Here is a 17622-nt window from a genome sequence, read left to right as displayed (position 1 = left end):
TTACTGGTCAGATTATTGGAATGCAAACGGCTGAGGAGGCGGGCCTTATCAAGCCCCAACCTCAGCCATGAGTATCATCAGTTGGAATTGACGGGGAATAGCGGCTGCCCCGACAATTTCTGAGTTGTATAACCTTTGTAAAAAAGTAAAGCCGCTTATAGTTTTCTTAATGGAAACCAGGGCCAGTCAAGAAAGAATGAGTAGGATTAGAAGAAGGCTGAATTTTGACAAGTTTTTTTGTGTAGAACCCCGGGGCTTGTCCGGTGGGCTATGTTTGCTATGAAAATCCAATATTAATATTGATGTTTATGAGTGGTGTGATAATTATATTAAAGCAAGTATTAATTTTAACAATGTTATGAAATGGCAGGGCGTTTTTGTGTATGGCAACCCAGTTTTCCAAAAGCGAAGGAAACTCTGGCAGGAGCTTACGGTAAGTAATAGAAACAGGGAAGAACCTCAAGCTGTTTTGGGGGATTTCAATGATATCCTAAGTCAAGACGAAAAGGTAGGCCTTCATCCTCAACCAAAAATTTATTTGGATTCCTTCAGAAAATTTGTAGATGATAATAGTTTAATAGATATAGACCTTAAAGGAAGTAGGTTCACATGGTACAGCAACCCAAGAAATAACTTTGTCACTAGAAAAAGACTAGATAGGGTTTTAGTGAATTGGAAATGGCTGAATTTATATCAGAATGTGGTTCTAAAAGCTGCTCCGGCCATAAGTTCAGATCATTGTGCCTTAATTTTGGAAACACAGCCGAAAGTTCGGATAAAAAAAGAATTCAGGTTTGAGGCCTTTTGGATAGAGCATGAGGAGTGCAAAGAGGTTATTAGGAGGAGTTGGCAGCAGGATGATAGAAATAGAAACTGTTGGAATCAATTCATAAGAAAAAGGAGTAAATGCATAAGGGAATTGACGGAGTGGAGCAGAAGAAAATTTAAAAGAGCAGACAAGGAAATAGAAAAAAAGAAGAATGAGCTACTTCAAATACAAAAGGGCGATATGACGGACAGAGATCAAAAAAGAGAGAAAGAACTGAAGAACCAGATAAATGATCTTTGGAAGCAAGAAGAAAAATACTGGGGGCAAAGATCAAGGTTGAAATGGCTTAAATGGGGAGACAAAAACACAGCATTCTTTCATGCAACAACCATACAGAGAAGAATGCGAAATAGAATTGAAAAACTAAAAGATGAGGCTGGACATTGGATACAGGGAGAAGCAGACATTATGAGACTAGTAGAAACACATTTTGCCAAGCTGTTCACCTCGGAAGGGGATAGGAACATGGAAGACTGCTTAAAACATATACCTATGAGGGTCACGAGTAAGATGAATGATGACTTAATGGCAAAGATCAAAGATGAGGAAATTAAGGAAGCAGTCTTTGGCATGGGAAGCTTAAAAGCCCCGGGGCCTGATGGGTTAAATGGACTCTTCTTCCAACAGCATTGGGATATTCTGAATAAAGAAGTGTGTGGCATGGTGAGGCAGATTTTTGAAGAAGGAAGCTTACCAGAGGACTTAGGAGAAACAACTGTGGTTTTAATTCCAAAAGTGAAGCAACCGGAGAGTCTGAATCAACTCGGACCCATCAGCTGCTGTAACTTCATATACAAGATTGTAACAAGGGTCTTGGTCGGAAGATTGAGAAAAGTGCTTGATGTTGTCATATCTCCGATTCAGAGCACTTTTATAAAAGGAAGACTCATACAGAACAATATAGTAGTAGTGCAGGAAGTGTTTCACAAATTAAACAGAAAAGGAAATCAAGGAAGTAATGATATAGCCATCAAATTGGATATGAATAAGGCCTATGACAGATTGGAATGGAATTTTTTGCAAAGGGTCATGGAAAAGTTCGGTTTTAGTAGAGAATGGGTGAAGCTGATGATGAGTTGTGTTAAGAGTGCCACTTATAGATTTAAAATTAATGAAAAATTGTCGGCCAAGATCCACCCTCAAAGGGGACTCAGACAGGGAGATCCTCTATCGCCATATCTCTTTATCTTAGCAGCGGAAAGTTTTACTATTCTCATGGAAAGGGCTTTGACAGACAACCTGATTTCAGGAATAAAATTAGCTCCAACTGCACCAGTTATAACCCATTTGCTATTCGCTGATGACTGTATCATTTTTGCAGGTGCGCAAGAAGAGGAAATTTATCAATTAATTCAGATCATAAACAAGTATACAGAGGCATCAGGACAAAGAATAAATACAGAGAAATCCGGACTGATCTTTGGAAGCCAGGTTTCGATTCAGAGGAGAGTAAATATTGAAGAGATCACTGGAATGGCGTCGTGGGAAGAGCCAGGAAAATACCTAGGATTACCAGCTACATGGGGGAGATCCAAGACCAAGGCGCTAGAGTGGATTCAAGAGAAGATACTAGACAAAATGCAAGGATGGAAGGAGAAACTTTTAAATCAAGCGGGAAAGGAAGTTTTGATAAAGGCTGTTATTCAGGCGATTCCGGTCTATGCTATGAACGTTATCAAATTCCCCAAGTCTTTTTGCAGGAAGATTGAAGCAATAATTGCGAAATTCTGGTGGACTAATAACGGTAAGGAAAGAAGCATTCACTGGAAGAGCTGGAAAAAGATGACCAGAAGCAAATTAAACGGAGGCCTAAGATTTAAAGACTTTGAAAGCCAAAACACAGCACTCTTAGCCAAGCAAGCTTGGAGACTGGTAAAGGAGGAGGATGCAATATGGGCTCGGATCCTAAAGGCCATATACTATCCAAATTGTAGCCTATGGGAAGCGGGAAGAGGAGGCAACGCATCATGGATTTGGAGGAGTATGTTGGAGGGTAGAGATTTTCTCAGAAGGAAAGGAAGGTGGAGTGTAGGAAGTGGAGAAGGGATACACATCTGGGATGATAATTGGGTGGTAGGAATAGACAAGTTGAGGAGAGTCGGAGAAAGTCAATATAGAAGAGTGAGCGAGCTAGTAAGAGAGGGCGAGGGCTGGGATTTAGACAAAATTCGGGAAATTTTTCATGCAAATGAGATTGAGCTGATAACAAGAACGCCCATTAGTTTGATTAACAAGAAGGATCATTTTCTTTGGTCGTATAGGAATGACGGACAGTATTCAGTCAAATCAGGATATCAGGCAGCAAAGGAGGAGAAGGATACAAAGGAATTCACAATGCTAGGCAAGGCTTCAACAAGTCAGAATTCAAAGGAGATATGGGAGAGGATTTGGAGATTACCGGTACCGGAGAAGGTTAAAATGTTTCTATGGAAAGCAGTGCATGGAATTCTGCCAGTGAACGCGAATTTATATCAGCGCAAAAGTGCTCTCACTCCCAAGTGCAGCATATGTCATGAACAAGATGAAACAATAGAACATGTGTTGCTATTATGCCCGTGGACAAGAGCGGTATGGTTTGGATCTAGTATTCAAATCGTGCCTACGGCTTATGATGTAAAATCTTTTGAAGATTGGTTGATAAACACAATTGACAAAATTAAAAAACTGGCAGGAAGTGAACAGGACAAAGTTTTGTGCAAACTAGGATGTATCTGTTGGTGCATTTGAAAAGCCAGGAACCAGCACATATTTCAGCAAACAAAACTCAATCCACATAATACAATTATCCATTCAGAACAGATTGCAGCAGAATATCATAATACAACGAAAGACCTCAACAAAGTCAATAGAGCTATGGCAGATAGGAATGTAGAGAATCGGAGAATTACCTGGAGGCCTCCACCCCGCAACAAGATGAAAGTTAATATAGACGCGGCTTTTCAAAGGGAGACAGGAATCGCAACAACAGCAGCAGTGTTCAGGGACTGGCAAGGGAAAATCATAACCGGAGCTTCATCAAAATTCAAATCAACATCAGCTTTAGCAGCTGAAGCACAAGCATACAGAGAAGCTCTTATTCTCACAAAAAATTTACAGATAAGGAACTGCATAATAGAATCAGATTGTTTACCTCTGGTTCAAGCGATCAAGGCAAGAACGCCCTTAGCTGAAGCAGATGCAATCATCAGGGACATTCTACAACTGCTGGAAGAGGCGCCGGATGTGGGAGCTACTTGGACTCCACGAGAAGGCAACACCCTGGCTCACCAACTGGCAGCGATGGCAGCAGTAAATCAGCTACAGAGGCAGTGGACAGTTACTCCACCTGTGCAGATCAGAAATATTATCAGAACAGAAGCAGGATTCGCAAGTCTTCAGAACAACCAACGCAATCGAATTCAAGACAATCAGGTTCCAATTTCTACCAATCTTCAAGGAAATCAAAGAGACGAAGGATTACCTGGACGGGTGGAAACGGAAACCTGGAACAGCCATGCAACTCAGGGGGATCGGCGGCTTCAGCACCCGGTTTCATTTCGGCAGACAAAACCCACCAGAAAAGACAATTTCAGCATCAAAAATAGCCCAATTGAAGGGGACGAAGCCACATCTCATAGTGGGCAGATGCTCTCTCGGCAGAAGGGTAGCAAAGGTCACAACGCGGCAGTGAATGGAGCAGATTTAGGACGTTGTCAAGGGCAGCAAGGGGAGCTTCGGCGAGGGAGAGAATACGCGCCGATTGAAGATGGCACACACACGGGGAGCGGCGGACGAACTGAAGCTGGAGACACAAATCCGGATGGCCCGAAGCAGCATCTGAATCTTCACATGGAGGTTCGGTGACGTCGGCGAAGCAACGAAGCATTCATCGGAAGGGAGAAGAGGAGGGCGTGGTTGGTAAGGTCGGGCTTGGGGGTTGGTGAGCTGAGCGGGTTTGGGTTGGTTTCTGGGTTTGAGCGAGTTCGGGTTCTGTTTCTAGGCCGGGTTTAGCTTCTGGCCCATGGCCATGTTCAAAAAAAAAGTAGGTAGCCAAAAAATAGTTATAATATAGATGTTTGGAGTTATTAATGTTTCTTCCAAAATCAAGTTCAATTTCTCCTAAATCAAATTCATAACATCCCTCAATCACATTATTACCCATTAAAATATAATTTTTTTGCAAAAATTATGGAAATTAAATTAAAAACTTTAACAACTTTTACTATACAACTCATATTTTACATATAGACTATTAAAAAATAAAATATAAAATATAAACAAAAATTAAAAAATAAATTTTTAAAAATAATTATTAACTCGTGATATTAAAATTCATAAATAAGCAAACATATGAATATTAAATAAAAATATTAAAATAATTAAAATTATGACCTATTAGTGCACATACGAAATAATTTGAAGAATATAATAAGACGCATAGTTTGAAATTTGTAATATTAATTATAAAAATTTATTAATTATAAACATCATATGTATGAAATTATGAATATTATGAGGACAAAATTATAGATGTTAGTAATATGAAATTATGGATGTTATGTGTATGAATTTATAGTTGTTATGAGTAAATTTATCAGTTGAATAAATTAATTTAAAAATTTGACATTTTTTTAAATTCAATTATGATAAATTTAAAAACATCTTTGTTAACTTGATAATTAATGATGCAATAACTAAAAAATGATATATGTATAGATGTAATATCTAATAAATATGAATTTAATTTTTAGATGTTAGTTGTATATAATTATGGATGTTATATATATGAACTTATAAATGTTATGCGTATGAACTTAGTAAGTACGTTATAATTATAAATGCACATAAGAACAAAAAAAAAAAACAATTTATTACCATACCACATCAAAGTTAGTGTGATTTTCCATATTTTTTAAAATTGGTTGACTGACAACAATTTTATCAGGTGAGTTCGTCTGTTGTTCAAATTATTCTTCAACTCCTTTCAACATAAGTACCGTGTTAAGATCGAAGTCAAATACCATACTATTTACAATGATAAAGACGATTTCTTGTAAATTTTCTTGGTCTATTCCAATTGTGCTTGTAATTGAATTAGAGTTGTGATTTTTGGCTTCCGAGAGAGAAAACGGCCTTCAAGATTCTTATAACAATGATAAACCTATTACACAATACTTTCATGTTTGCTACCTCCATTGAATGATAAAAAATGAATTAAAGAAAACAAAAATCAATTACAATTAAAGTCATTTAATGCATATTATTATTACCGTTTTTTATTATTAGTAGTTTTTATTGTATTCTTAAATATATAAAATTTAAATTATAAAAAAATTATTAAATAATAATAGTTAGGGATATGATATCATAATTAATATCATTAATTACTCGGGTTGATAAGAATAGAGTAAACTACCATTTCTACCCACGAAAGTTGAAAACGCTGACATATCTACCCATAGAAAAAGAAAATTACCATTTGTACCCATGAAATATGGATTTCGCATAACAAAATTATCCAAACACTAAAAAATTACCTAAAATCCCTAAATTACCCTTATCTTCACCACCACACCACCTCCTTCACCCAATCACCTTTCTAATCCTAACCCTCTTCACCCAGCCACCACCCCCCTTTTCATTTCTAATCTTAAATCACACCACCATCTCATCTCCTTTATCACTACCATCACCACCACCACCACTATACCTCCATCATCATCTTCTTCACATAAAGCAGCAACAACAACAACAACAATAGAAAAAGTAAAGAGAAAAAACGGTTCTTCCTCCCTCACTGAACAGCGTCGACGATGATGGTGGCAGTGACACCCACTGGCGCCGTTGCCCTCTCCTCCTTCTCCGATCTCTTGCGCGCTCTCTTCCTTTCAGATCAGTGACGGACTCAATCAATGGTAGCAACAGATGTGACAGATATGTATTTATAAGAATGAGTAAAAATAATAGTTTACTCAATAAAGTAAATTATGAAAAATTTTACCTAATTATAACTAAAAATTTGTTGTTACCAAACTTTTTTTATTATATATGTATTTATAAGAAATAAATCGATATCAATGTCAATATAATGTATTAAGAAACTAATAACTAATAAATGATGAGTGTCCTTGAGCAACTAAATATGTACAAAGTACGAAATATTAACAGCGGTTTTGAGTATGGATATTTAGAAGACAGGGTGCATCTACCGCAATGTGATATAATTGATGGCAGAATGTGGATGTAGTAGCTAGCTAGCTATAGCTAACTAGATTCACAGAAAACACTTTGCATGGATATTGAATTCACAAGTCACACGGAGGACAGCTGATTCATTAGCTAGCTACTGCGCATTTAATGAGAACCAACCTTACCTCGTTTTATATCTCAGCGCTCAACACTCAAAACTTGTTAATGTGCATATGCTTCTACAATACACTTTATTATATACGATGCATAATGCATGGTATGGTCCACAATTCACTTGCAAATTATCATAATTAGCCCCGGCCCACTTATTTTCATAGTTAATTAGCTTCTCATATGAAGGGGGTATACATATACTATCATCAATGCCAAGAACCAAGAACCACATTGGGTTGCCTATGTCTTAGTTGAAAGTGTTTGTATATCACATCACAACCACTAACTGGGGTTATGGGTGGGAATTAAACAAGGCAGATGGCAAATGTCAAACTACGTTGTTAAGGGCATCACAGCTCCACATTCATTGCTATTTTATTTGCAATGTCCTGTTTTATCACACAAAAGCCTCATAAATTGCTTCATATATATCACCGGAGAGGGTTTCAGTTCCGTCCACTATTTTTTTTAACAAAAAATATTATTTATACACTAAAATTAACAACTAATATATTTGTATATAAATATATATGCAGTTTAATTCAATATATAGTTATATTTTAACAAATATTTTATACTAGTGGTTGATTTTGGTAACTAATTTTAGTGTACACGTAGCATGGCTAATATGCAAGTACATACCAACCAATTTTATGGTCTCTGCTTGCACAAAAAAGGCAGAATAACCTAAATTTAATTTTAATACATTGCTATTTACTTATCAAATAATTAACAATTTTTTTTTAACTCTTATTATCATCTCTATTTTAAACTTCATAAAAGTAATTGCAGCAAATGATTGGATGGTAATGATATAAAACTACACGGTCTACATTATCCATATCCAATAACTAATAGCATCATAATTCTACATGAGTATATGTCGAAAAACGCAGATAAGAAAAGACATATGGCCCTGTATGTTTTGTTTTTTTTGAAAGGCCGGGGGGGTTTTGGATCTGGAGGCCCATCAATAAATAGTAGCAAAGATTGGTCGCATTGAACTAGGAAGAATCCTGTCCAAAAAAAAAAGACCTAGGAATTAAAAAAAAAAACCGGGTCAACTCACAGTTTTGTTACTTCTGGGTACTTGTACGATTATATAGGGGTGTCATGGATCGGATCGTATTTGCAGATCTGCGGTAAATATCAGCATTCGATCTGAAAATTGCGGATACGATCCGATCGGATCGCAGATATCTGCTCTACATCCGCGTATTTGATCCGTGGATCCGCAGATCCACACTATAATAATTAAAAAATAAATAAATATATATATATATGTTTGATATTATATTTACTTGTTTGTATGTTTTAGTTAGTAATTATTATTCATATATTGTATTATTTTATTTTTGTTATTTAGAGAGAGTTTGATTAAAAATATTTTAGGAATAAATAAGTTTAAAAGTATGAAAGAAATATTTTTATCAAATTCTTTTACATAGAAATATGATTAAAAAGAGAAGGTTTAATTATGCGGATATATTCGATCCGATCCGATCCGCAAATGTGCAGATTGGATTCGGCACTAAAAAGTGCGGATATCATATCCGATCCGATCCGATGAAAATTGTGCGGATCGGATAGAATTTTTCGACATATCCGATCCGATCCGATCCGTGGACACTCCTATGATTACATCACAATTAGGTTATTTGTTTTATTAGCACGCTCTTGTTTTGATATTTGAACGTGACATTTTGAGTTTGCTCAAGACTTTTACTTTAATTAAACTCTCACCTAAACTTTGTACTATGCTTTTCCTTTATGATCTGGACCTAGCGTTAGGCAAGAACTAATTAATTACTGGAGCCATCACCTTAGAGAATAATTTGTTTATCTATAATCTAACACACAAAATTAGGTATATGGTTCCTAAAAAAGCAGACAAACTAAAGCTAACTCTTCCATTAACTATGATTATGTTTTTTCGTCACTTTGAAAAATAATAGGTTTCCTCTTTTAGTTTCATTCCAAATTTCCAATTGAATCAACTTTTGACCCACTTGCCACTTTGTTAGTGCCTGGAATAGATATCGGGTTTTGTTTGTGATGAGAAGGAAAGAAAATGGATACAAAAGAAGAAACTGTAAGGAAAGTGACATATTGGAGGATTAAAATAGGCCAAGAGAATTAAATGACGGAAATTGTTCTGGTATTTTTAGAAATTATTTTTTGCTACGTATAATCATATAATAGGTTTATTATACACATATTTTTAACACATAAAATCATATTTCTAATCAATTTAATCCATTCTTAAAATTCGTACAAAAATAAGTTTTATAATTTAGAGCATGCATTAGATGTACTCTAAAGTTACACAAATATTTATCAGACTCTGTACGTTTGTACAAGTAGAAATATTATGACAAATTAATTGTTTAAAATTTAATTCAAATATAATACTCTATATTCAATATATATACATAAAGATTTATTTCACGCATTAAAAATGATTACACGATCAGATTTACTACGGGATTATACCCAATAGAGAATATATAGAAGGTGAAAACTCAGGTGAAGTCGACTTCATGTGAAGTTGATATCTGAGAGCCGTTAGATGAAAATTTAGTCAAATCATTCAAATCATCTAACGCCTCTCAGGTATCAATTTCTTGTGAAGTCGACTGTACCTGAGTTTCCACCTGTATAAAAACAATGTACCAAATAAACGAATTATTTATAACATTTTCATTTTGAGAAAAATTTTAATCAATCAACAACTTGACATACATTCTATCTTTCCCATAAAAGAGAAGGAATATAATTTATTAATAGTTTTTCGTAATTACATATTTGACTACAAATATAAAACAATGCTTTCTTAAAGACTTTTCTATAAATGGGAGACACATTTAGGTACCTTAAACCCAAAAAAATAGACGATATAAGAGGCAGAATAATATCAAAGAAAACAAAAAATGCATTCAAAAAGACATAGTTGAGCAGTTTGGAAGTTGCCAAGTGTGTTAGGATGGAAATAAAACAAAAAGAAACAAACACATGTTTTGTTTTGTTGGATAAAATAAAATAGAGGCGAGACGAAATCGCTGGTCAACGAGTCAATACCCGAACCGGCGACTCCAACTCCAACACCACAAAAGTAGCTGCGGTTCCTTTTTCGCGGTTCGTTCTTGACTCGAAACCTTTCCTTACGCGACCCTTTCTGTCTCAAGTCTCAACCTCTCTCTATCTCTATACAATAACGTAACAAGCAAAACAAAAAGAATGTTATGAGTGTTTATGAAAGTGTGAGTGCAGCTTTGATCTTGTGAATGGTGCATGAGATCAAGTTATTCACAGTATCCACCGACTCCACTGTAAGCTTTGCTGTTGGCAGGCTATTCACCAAGATTTGGAATCCAACCGTCAGCAAGCTTCCCCCTCCGTCGTCGCTGCTGCCGCCCTTGGAGCCGGACGACGAATGACCATCGGGGAGAATGGCAAAACCCGAAGGCAAGAGTGCAACATATGCAGAATCACCACCGCTCATCACCACGTTCAACGACGGCACATCCACCGGTGCATATACTACCACCGAGCACGATGCATCTGTCCATGTCTCTTGCAGAATCACCATGCTGCTATCATTCGCATTCACACCCTTCAAATATCAATCAACATTTTTGGTTAGATTTAGATAGTTTGACATGCTTCATTCTCGATTATTCAAAGAATAATGCAACTTACATTAGCACGTAAGAGAGAAACACAATTTCCATGTCCTTGGCCTTTGGCAATGTGGACCATCTCCTGCATAGGTCCACCGTTGGACAGAATGTCCCACTCACTTCTAAGCCGTTCGTCGCGCAGAAACTCGAACAGCCTTTGCCGTGACACCGGCACCCAAACAGAAGTGGCGGCACTGAGGACAATGCCTGGAGGCTCCCCAGGGTCATCCACATTCTTCCTCGTCATTACTCTCATGTCATCATCCAAGGTTCCAATGTGAAGGCTGTCCCACTTGCGAGCCGACGAGGCGCAGACGCCAGAACAGAAGTTACTGGTCATGCGCTGTGCCAGCTTCAACATGCTTCTCCTGCCGGCCTGGCTTAATGCTGCAAAACAAATAGCAAGTCTTAGCTTGCATGACTTGATATACATTCGAAGAAACACCAACATCAACATGCATGTGTATATATATACCTGTGTGATCGTCGCTTGAGATGGATGAGGACATGAGGATTGCCAAGCATTCACATTGCCTCTGGAGGGTGGCTATCCATCTATGAGCACCAAATCCAAAGCCAGAATTGATCAATGGCCGATACAGTTGGTGCACCACACTATCATCGTACTGCCAATGTTCAACCCAAGTAACCTACAACAGTAGTTCATACAGTACTCTCAGAAATGGAAAACATAAACAAGACTTTGATCCTTCTTTTTTTTGAAAGGGAGTTTGTTGGAATAATATAACACAGTCCTCACTCCTCACTTAACTAACTACATAAGAAATGTTGACATAAGCCCTAGGATAATTATAAATTAATACCCAATTATAGAAGCCGGTGGAGGATCATCAAAGTCAAATGGATAGAGGTGAATCTCAACAGAGTTAGCAGACTATGGAATTTCTTAATATTATTAAAACCTGTCTCCATTATATTATTGAAGAGGACTGGATCCAGGTCATTAAGGTCTCGTTCAAAGTAAAGAAATAGTATTATGTTGGGTTATATAGCAGAGACTGGAATATAGAAGAAGCAAATGTATAGTTGATATATATAAACATGGATTGTAGAATCCAAGACTTCTCAAATTTTTAGGCACTTTTTAATATTATTTTTGGAAGTAAGCTTCAAACTTCTATGGCTAAACCATATAAACCTTGATTAACTAGTCTCTAAGAGTATTGAAAGTACAGACAATAAGCAACCCTTAATTTAAATATTATTATATTTTTAATAGAGAAGCATCTTCCCCAGTACGAAAGATATTCCCAAGCAAGGTGCAACTCAAAAGAACAGTACAAATTATTGGTAGCACAGAGAAAAGAAGAAATCTAATTCAAGTGCAAGCTCCAGTACTACTATAATGAGAGAAAATAGACAAATTAGAATATAAGTCAAGATATGACATGATAATATCCAACCACAAAAATAAAAGAAAAAGAGAGAACCAAAATGAATCTGTATGAGCACTTACCTTGGAGTAACCATTGGGCATATCGTGCACAACGCAGCCAGAAGGAAGCCTCCGACAGCTCATGAATGGCTGTGCATTCGCAGCATCGCGACCAATCTCAACAGAAACGTCGACTACAGCCCAAACACCTTCCGCATGCTGCTTACAGAACCGGAGGAACCTCACTTGACGAATAGGGACTAGTGGTGAAAGTAATTGAATCTCCGAATGCATCTGAAGTGTATAATTGTATTCACTATTCAGTTCCGGCCAACTATGATGGCATAGTGAATGAAGCAAAACATAAATAAAGAAAGAGAAACATACCAGTTGCAAAGCACCATTTCTGGTTCCACCCATGCCATTAGATATAACATCAAGGGTGACAGCTCTAGCAATCATTGATGGAAACATCTCTAACCATCGATTCTATTCAAAGAAAGAATCCATTAAGAATAAGATATTATCCAATCGTATAATTTCACACTAATAAATAGTCATGGGCCATAAGAAACCACTGCACAAAATCATTTTTTCCCCTTTAAGAGAATATTGCATTGATCCATATTACCGACTTCTATGTAAATCTAAAAGATAAATATCAAATAGCACAAAAAGCTACCACTAACAGTTTTATGATTTATCACTCAAAATGAATATGGCACAATTTATAAGTTTATTATTAAGTTGTGAATTAATACTGAACTTCACTGAAGCCTTAAGAAGTGAAGCATCGTAATCATACCGCATCCATCAAAGTTTCCACAAGGGCCAAACTGTTGATGATTACTATCCCAGTTTCTCTTGTAGCTTCAGTTACATAACCAGCAGGTTTGGGACCAATACAAGGATTGAACATCCTTGCATACTCTTCATGATTCAGTACCTCCCTCTCACCATCAAAGCCCTTAATCCAAAGAGGGCTATCTGCCTGAGCCATCTTAATCAATTCATCCATGGCAGCCAGTGCAACATCTACAACCATAGATCTCTCAAGCTGAACATCATTTCCCATCAATCCCAATGGTGACTTCATTCCAGATATTGCTGGTTGAGTGCCTAATACTCCATCTCCTAAATCAAGTCCCATCTGCAAGGGAGCTCCAAAGGGGCTCGAAACACCAATCCCATTCCTTCCAATACCGAGTTCTAGACCAGAATTTGAGGTTGGGAGAGCCATGGGATTGGTCAGTGATGAGATTGGCTTGCCAAGGAACTTGTTTGCCAAGGCACATATGCGGTTCAATTCATCCCTCAGTCGAGCATTTTCAATTCGAATCTGGTGCTCCTCGAATGAAATTTGGCCAGGAATGGCTGGGCCACCACAGTTGTTACACACTGGGTTTGACATGGCTTCCTTCATCAAACTATTCTCAGCTCTGAGCTTCTCATTCTCCTGTCTAAGCATTATGTTCTCATGCCGTTCCAATTGGGTCTGAATCAGGAAAAGCAGTTCAATAATCACAATATTCAACTTGGATCAACAAAATACACACGAGTGCAATAATAATTCAGCTGTTTTCAAATTCACCTTCATTTGGGTTCTCCTATTCTGAAACCAGAATTTGACTTGCTTATTCTCCAAGCCAAGCCTCTTACTAAGATCCAACCTTTGTTTCTCATCAGGATGAGGACACTCTTTGAAGAAACTGAAAAATCATTAAGACCAAAAGAAACACCAACCTCAGTTTCCACATCCCAAATAAACAAATAACAAAACGAACTGAAATTTTTCATAAATCCATACGTCTCAAGCTCTTGAATTTGGTGAGGAGTATGTCTATGGTATCTCTTCTTCCTCCGTGGCTGGTCATCACCGGCATCCTGATCATCACCGGAAGCGCCTTCAAAATTATCGCTTCCCGACCTGCTCTCATACTCATCATCTCTCAACCTCCCAATCAAACTGGTGTCAAAATTTTCCCCTATGAGACCCATATCACTATGACCCTCCATTTTTCTCTGCTGCAGAATAAGAATAGAGTCATCAGCAGCAACAAGAAGAATTCAATAAGGATAAATATGAAGATGCACAAGTCAAGATTCATTATCAATGAACAAGTAAAGGATGATAACATGAGATGCTCAATAACGAAGTCCAAAAGCAAAATGAGACATACAGCTGAGAAAGAGAAGGAAGATGGATTTTGCAATGAACTGGGAATAGGTTGGGAAATATCATTCAACACAGCTCTGTTACTGTTCCCACTGTTGGTGCTAATCGAACCCTCAAACCCCATAAAAAAAAGTTCCCCAAAAGATGATGAACCTTTTTTCTTTTCTCTCCTATATACCAAAATTTTCTCAGTAACGTGTACTCTCTATCACTATGATGCTTATTCTTATGTTCTCCAGTTTTCTTTTTGCTCCTAAAAAACTTGTCTCTATCTCTTTTACCAAGGAACTTTACAGTTTTTGATTCCTTGGGTATTGACTTTTTGAAGTTTGAAACAGGATCGAGCTGAATTATTTATAGATGAAAAGTGGAGAGAAGTAAAAAGTTGTTTCCTTGTCAACACCCCCATAGAAGACTTTGCACCCTCTCTCTATCAACTGAAAGTCTATTCTAGAAACAGATGGAAAGAGTAAGAGGACAAGAAAGTCCCTTCGTCCCTGATGGAAGGAGGGTCACAGACACATGCTCCTCATGTCTGCAACCCCAGTGGCAAGAGAGACCACAGAAACAGTGACAAATAAGGGTGGTGGGGGATGAAGTTGAATCCCTAGTTTTCCTATATTTCACACTTGGACTGCTGCTTACTTTGTCAGTATTGGAGAATTCTGAAAGAGACCCAGAAAAGGAGAATTTTGAAAGAATCCCTATTTCTCCTATACACACACACATACACTGCATAGGAAAAGAGAATGTAAAACAAAGAGATTATCAATTTTATCATTTTCAAGATAAACAAAAAAATACAAGACCTTATCTCACATGTATCTCATAGTCATAGTCATATTCACACACCATCACTCCTGACTTTTCAAATGCATCATATCAAATCTAAGCCAAAAGATAGTTACCTCATAAAACCATCCCCACCATTCTCTCTCTACCCCCACACACACTGATATAAGTGAGAAAGCTGGGAAATGGGAATGGAGTTAGATGGCATAGAAAGTTAGAAACCAACCCTGGTACGGAGGAAAATGATACCTTTTATTAACTTGACAGCGTGAAAAGTTAAAAAGGGTCCAAAACTTAAGCCACTGCTGGGTTCCACATCTAACAAAGTTATTAACTTTTTTATTTTCCTCTTACAGATCCTTCCAACACTTTCTCTCTCTTGGATCTGCGGAAGAGAAAAGGACACAGGACAAAAAACGTATATTTTTACCACTATATAATATTAAAAAAATAATAATATTATATATATTGACATACACATGTGTCCATGCCTAGATTTTGATAGCAATAAAAAACGAAAATGGCGGAGCTGACTTACGGTGACTCTGAGTCTGAGATAATCAGAAAGTCAATGTTGCTTCCTCTACTTGTTTTGTTTTGTTTTGTTTTGTTCCTAACTCAAATTATTTTTCTGCTTTGAACAAAACCCATTCTGAATCCGAAGCCTCTCCAATGGCTGTTTCTTCATCTCATCTCCCTCATGCACTTTTTCTCCCTTTTTTTAATATTTTATTTTTTTTTATCTCTCTGTGGTCTACACTTTCGACTAGTATCTAGCTAGGACTCTCTTTCTCTCTCTATATATATATTTAAAAACAATTTCATCACGTTATCAACAATATTTCTGACAACTCTTATTTATAATTGTGTTTAATAGAAGTATTTTATGAATGTGTCTAATAAAAATATTTTTTTTGTGATTGAGTCTAATAAAAATATTTTTATAAAAATATTTTTTGAATACATCTTTTTATATATATATTTAAAATATAATAATTAATTATTGTTAACAATAAGTTGACAGATAATCTGTTAATATTTTATACTTTTTTATTTAAAAAATATTATTTTTGTTAGAGGGAGTGTGTTTCTCTCTCCACTGAGAGAGAAAAAATATAGACAGAGTATAGAAGCGGTGTGGGGTCCATGCTAGGACAAGGGTGAGATCGAGATTTCCGCCAACAATCCCAACTTCAACTTGGATCGCGTGTCAACACGCTCCTTCATTTGGTGTTTACTTCTGCAACCACACGCCTTTGTCTATTTAAAAGGCGGTGTATTTGGTGTGTGCCGGACCACCTTAACACGGGGATATTATTGTCATTTCGACAATGTTAAGGCCGTGTTTGGATGAGAGGTGTATTACGTGGCTTGTTTGCGATGGAGACAGATAAGAGAGACTGAGAAGTGAGTGGCGTCGGCCATGTATGATTTAATAACTGATTGGATTGGATTCTGTGTGTGCCAAATCCAACTGTTATTTCTTTTAATTTAATATTCTATTTATTTTATTCATTGAACTACAAATCAGTAAAATATTATCATTCACTTGATGATAAAAATCTCATTTGTATGCAACATATTTTATGGTATGAATTTTAATCCTTCTTACTGTATTTAACGTTGAGCGTGAAAAGGAAACAAGATCAATAATATCATCTTGTGTTTCCTATTCCGTTTTCAGCTTACTTTGCACATGTTTTAAACCACTGCTTGAAAATCAAGTTTAACAACAAAAATCAAATTGACTTGCGAAATTATTTACAAAGCCAAACACTTCTCTTAACTCATGGATATTATTACGTGATATGATCAAATATTACAACTCGGAAGTTACCATAATTGCACTGTTTTATGATTTGCATCGCGATTAAAAGGCTATCATGTCATAAGATATGATAAAAAAAAATGACACACGATTATCATACCATTGAAAAATATAAATATCTGTCTATACATAGTATGCTTATTATTGTTTCTTCATTTTAATGAAATTGAATGAACGAACGAATATATTTCCAAAATACAGCTGGTGCTACGATTTTATTGTATGTGGTACACCGAATAGAGAGGAGGGGTGTGCAAAACCTAATCCGAACTTGAAACATATTTTGTCTGGTTAAGATTATTATGTCAGTATTATTTTTTGTTATTTATATGAATAGAGTTTATCTTATTAGAAGAAGAAGCTGAGTCAGCTTGTGATGCAGTTAGTAGTTTAGAAACTAATGGAGCTAGTAGTAGTTAGCAACTAACCAACTTCTATTTCTGTTAGATGACGTGTCCGTAGACTAAGTTAACTAACACCTACCCGAGTGAGATTATTTAGTTAGCATTACAGAAGGGAAACTCCTTAAACTTTCCAGCAACTTCCAGCTTGGAACATCAAAATGAATGGATGCTCGTT

At 36.5% G+C, this 17622-nt stretch overlaps 1 protein-coding gene and 1 long non-coding RNA gene across 11 annotated transcripts; both read right to left on the bottom strand.

Moving 5' to 3' along the window:
* Positions 1-3750: 3750 nt before the first annotated feature.
* LOC112776827 (uncharacterized) lies at positions 3751-4733 on the bottom strand. The gene is made up of 3 exons (XR_003190197.3): positions 4290-4733; positions 3960-4154; positions 3751-3813 (listed from the first exon to the last, which is right to left on the bottom strand). It is a non-coding gene; the product is annotated as an uncharacterized lncRNA (long non-coding RNA).
* A 5352-nt stretch (positions 4734-10085) lies between these two features.
* Positions 10086-16293, bottom strand: LOC112777428 (homeobox-leucine zipper protein ANTHOCYANINLESS 2). Of its 10 annotated transcripts, none has more exons than XM_025821800.3 (10): positions 15754-16293; positions 15465-15600; positions 14055-14272; positions 13839-13956; positions 13053-13742; positions 12635-12736; positions 12329-12541; positions 11327-11501; positions 10871-11238; positions 10086-10784 (listed from the first exon to the last, which is right to left on the bottom strand). In XM_025821800.3, exons 3-10 carry the CDS (start codon positions 14261-14263, stop codon positions 10422-10424), a joined length of 2238 nt encoding a protein of 745 aa, XP_025677585.1. In that variant the 5' UTR covers positions 14264-14272; positions 15465-15600; positions 15754-16293; the 3' UTR covers positions 10086-10421. The 10 variants fall into 10 exon arrangements, with proteins under 10 accessions (XP_025677585.1, XP_025677588.1, XP_072084856.1 ...); XM_025821803.3 differs by having other exon boundaries at positions 14055-14269; positions 15754-15990; XM_072228755.1 differs by having other exon boundaries at positions 14055-14269; positions 15332-15600; positions 15754-15966.
* Positions 16294-17622: the final 1329 nt, after the last annotated feature.

The sequence above is a fragment of the Arachis hypogaea genome, chromosome 19, assembly GCF_003086295.3.
Source record: "Arachis hypogaea cultivar Tifrunner chromosome 19, arahy.Tifrunner.gnm2.J5K5, whole genome shotgun sequence".
NCBI classification, from domain to species: Eukaryota; Viridiplantae; Streptophyta; class Magnoliopsida; order Fabales; family Fabaceae; genus Arachis; species Arachis hypogaea.
Note: the sequence above shows the minus strand (reverse complement) of the source record. Positions and strands in the feature narration are given on the sequence as shown.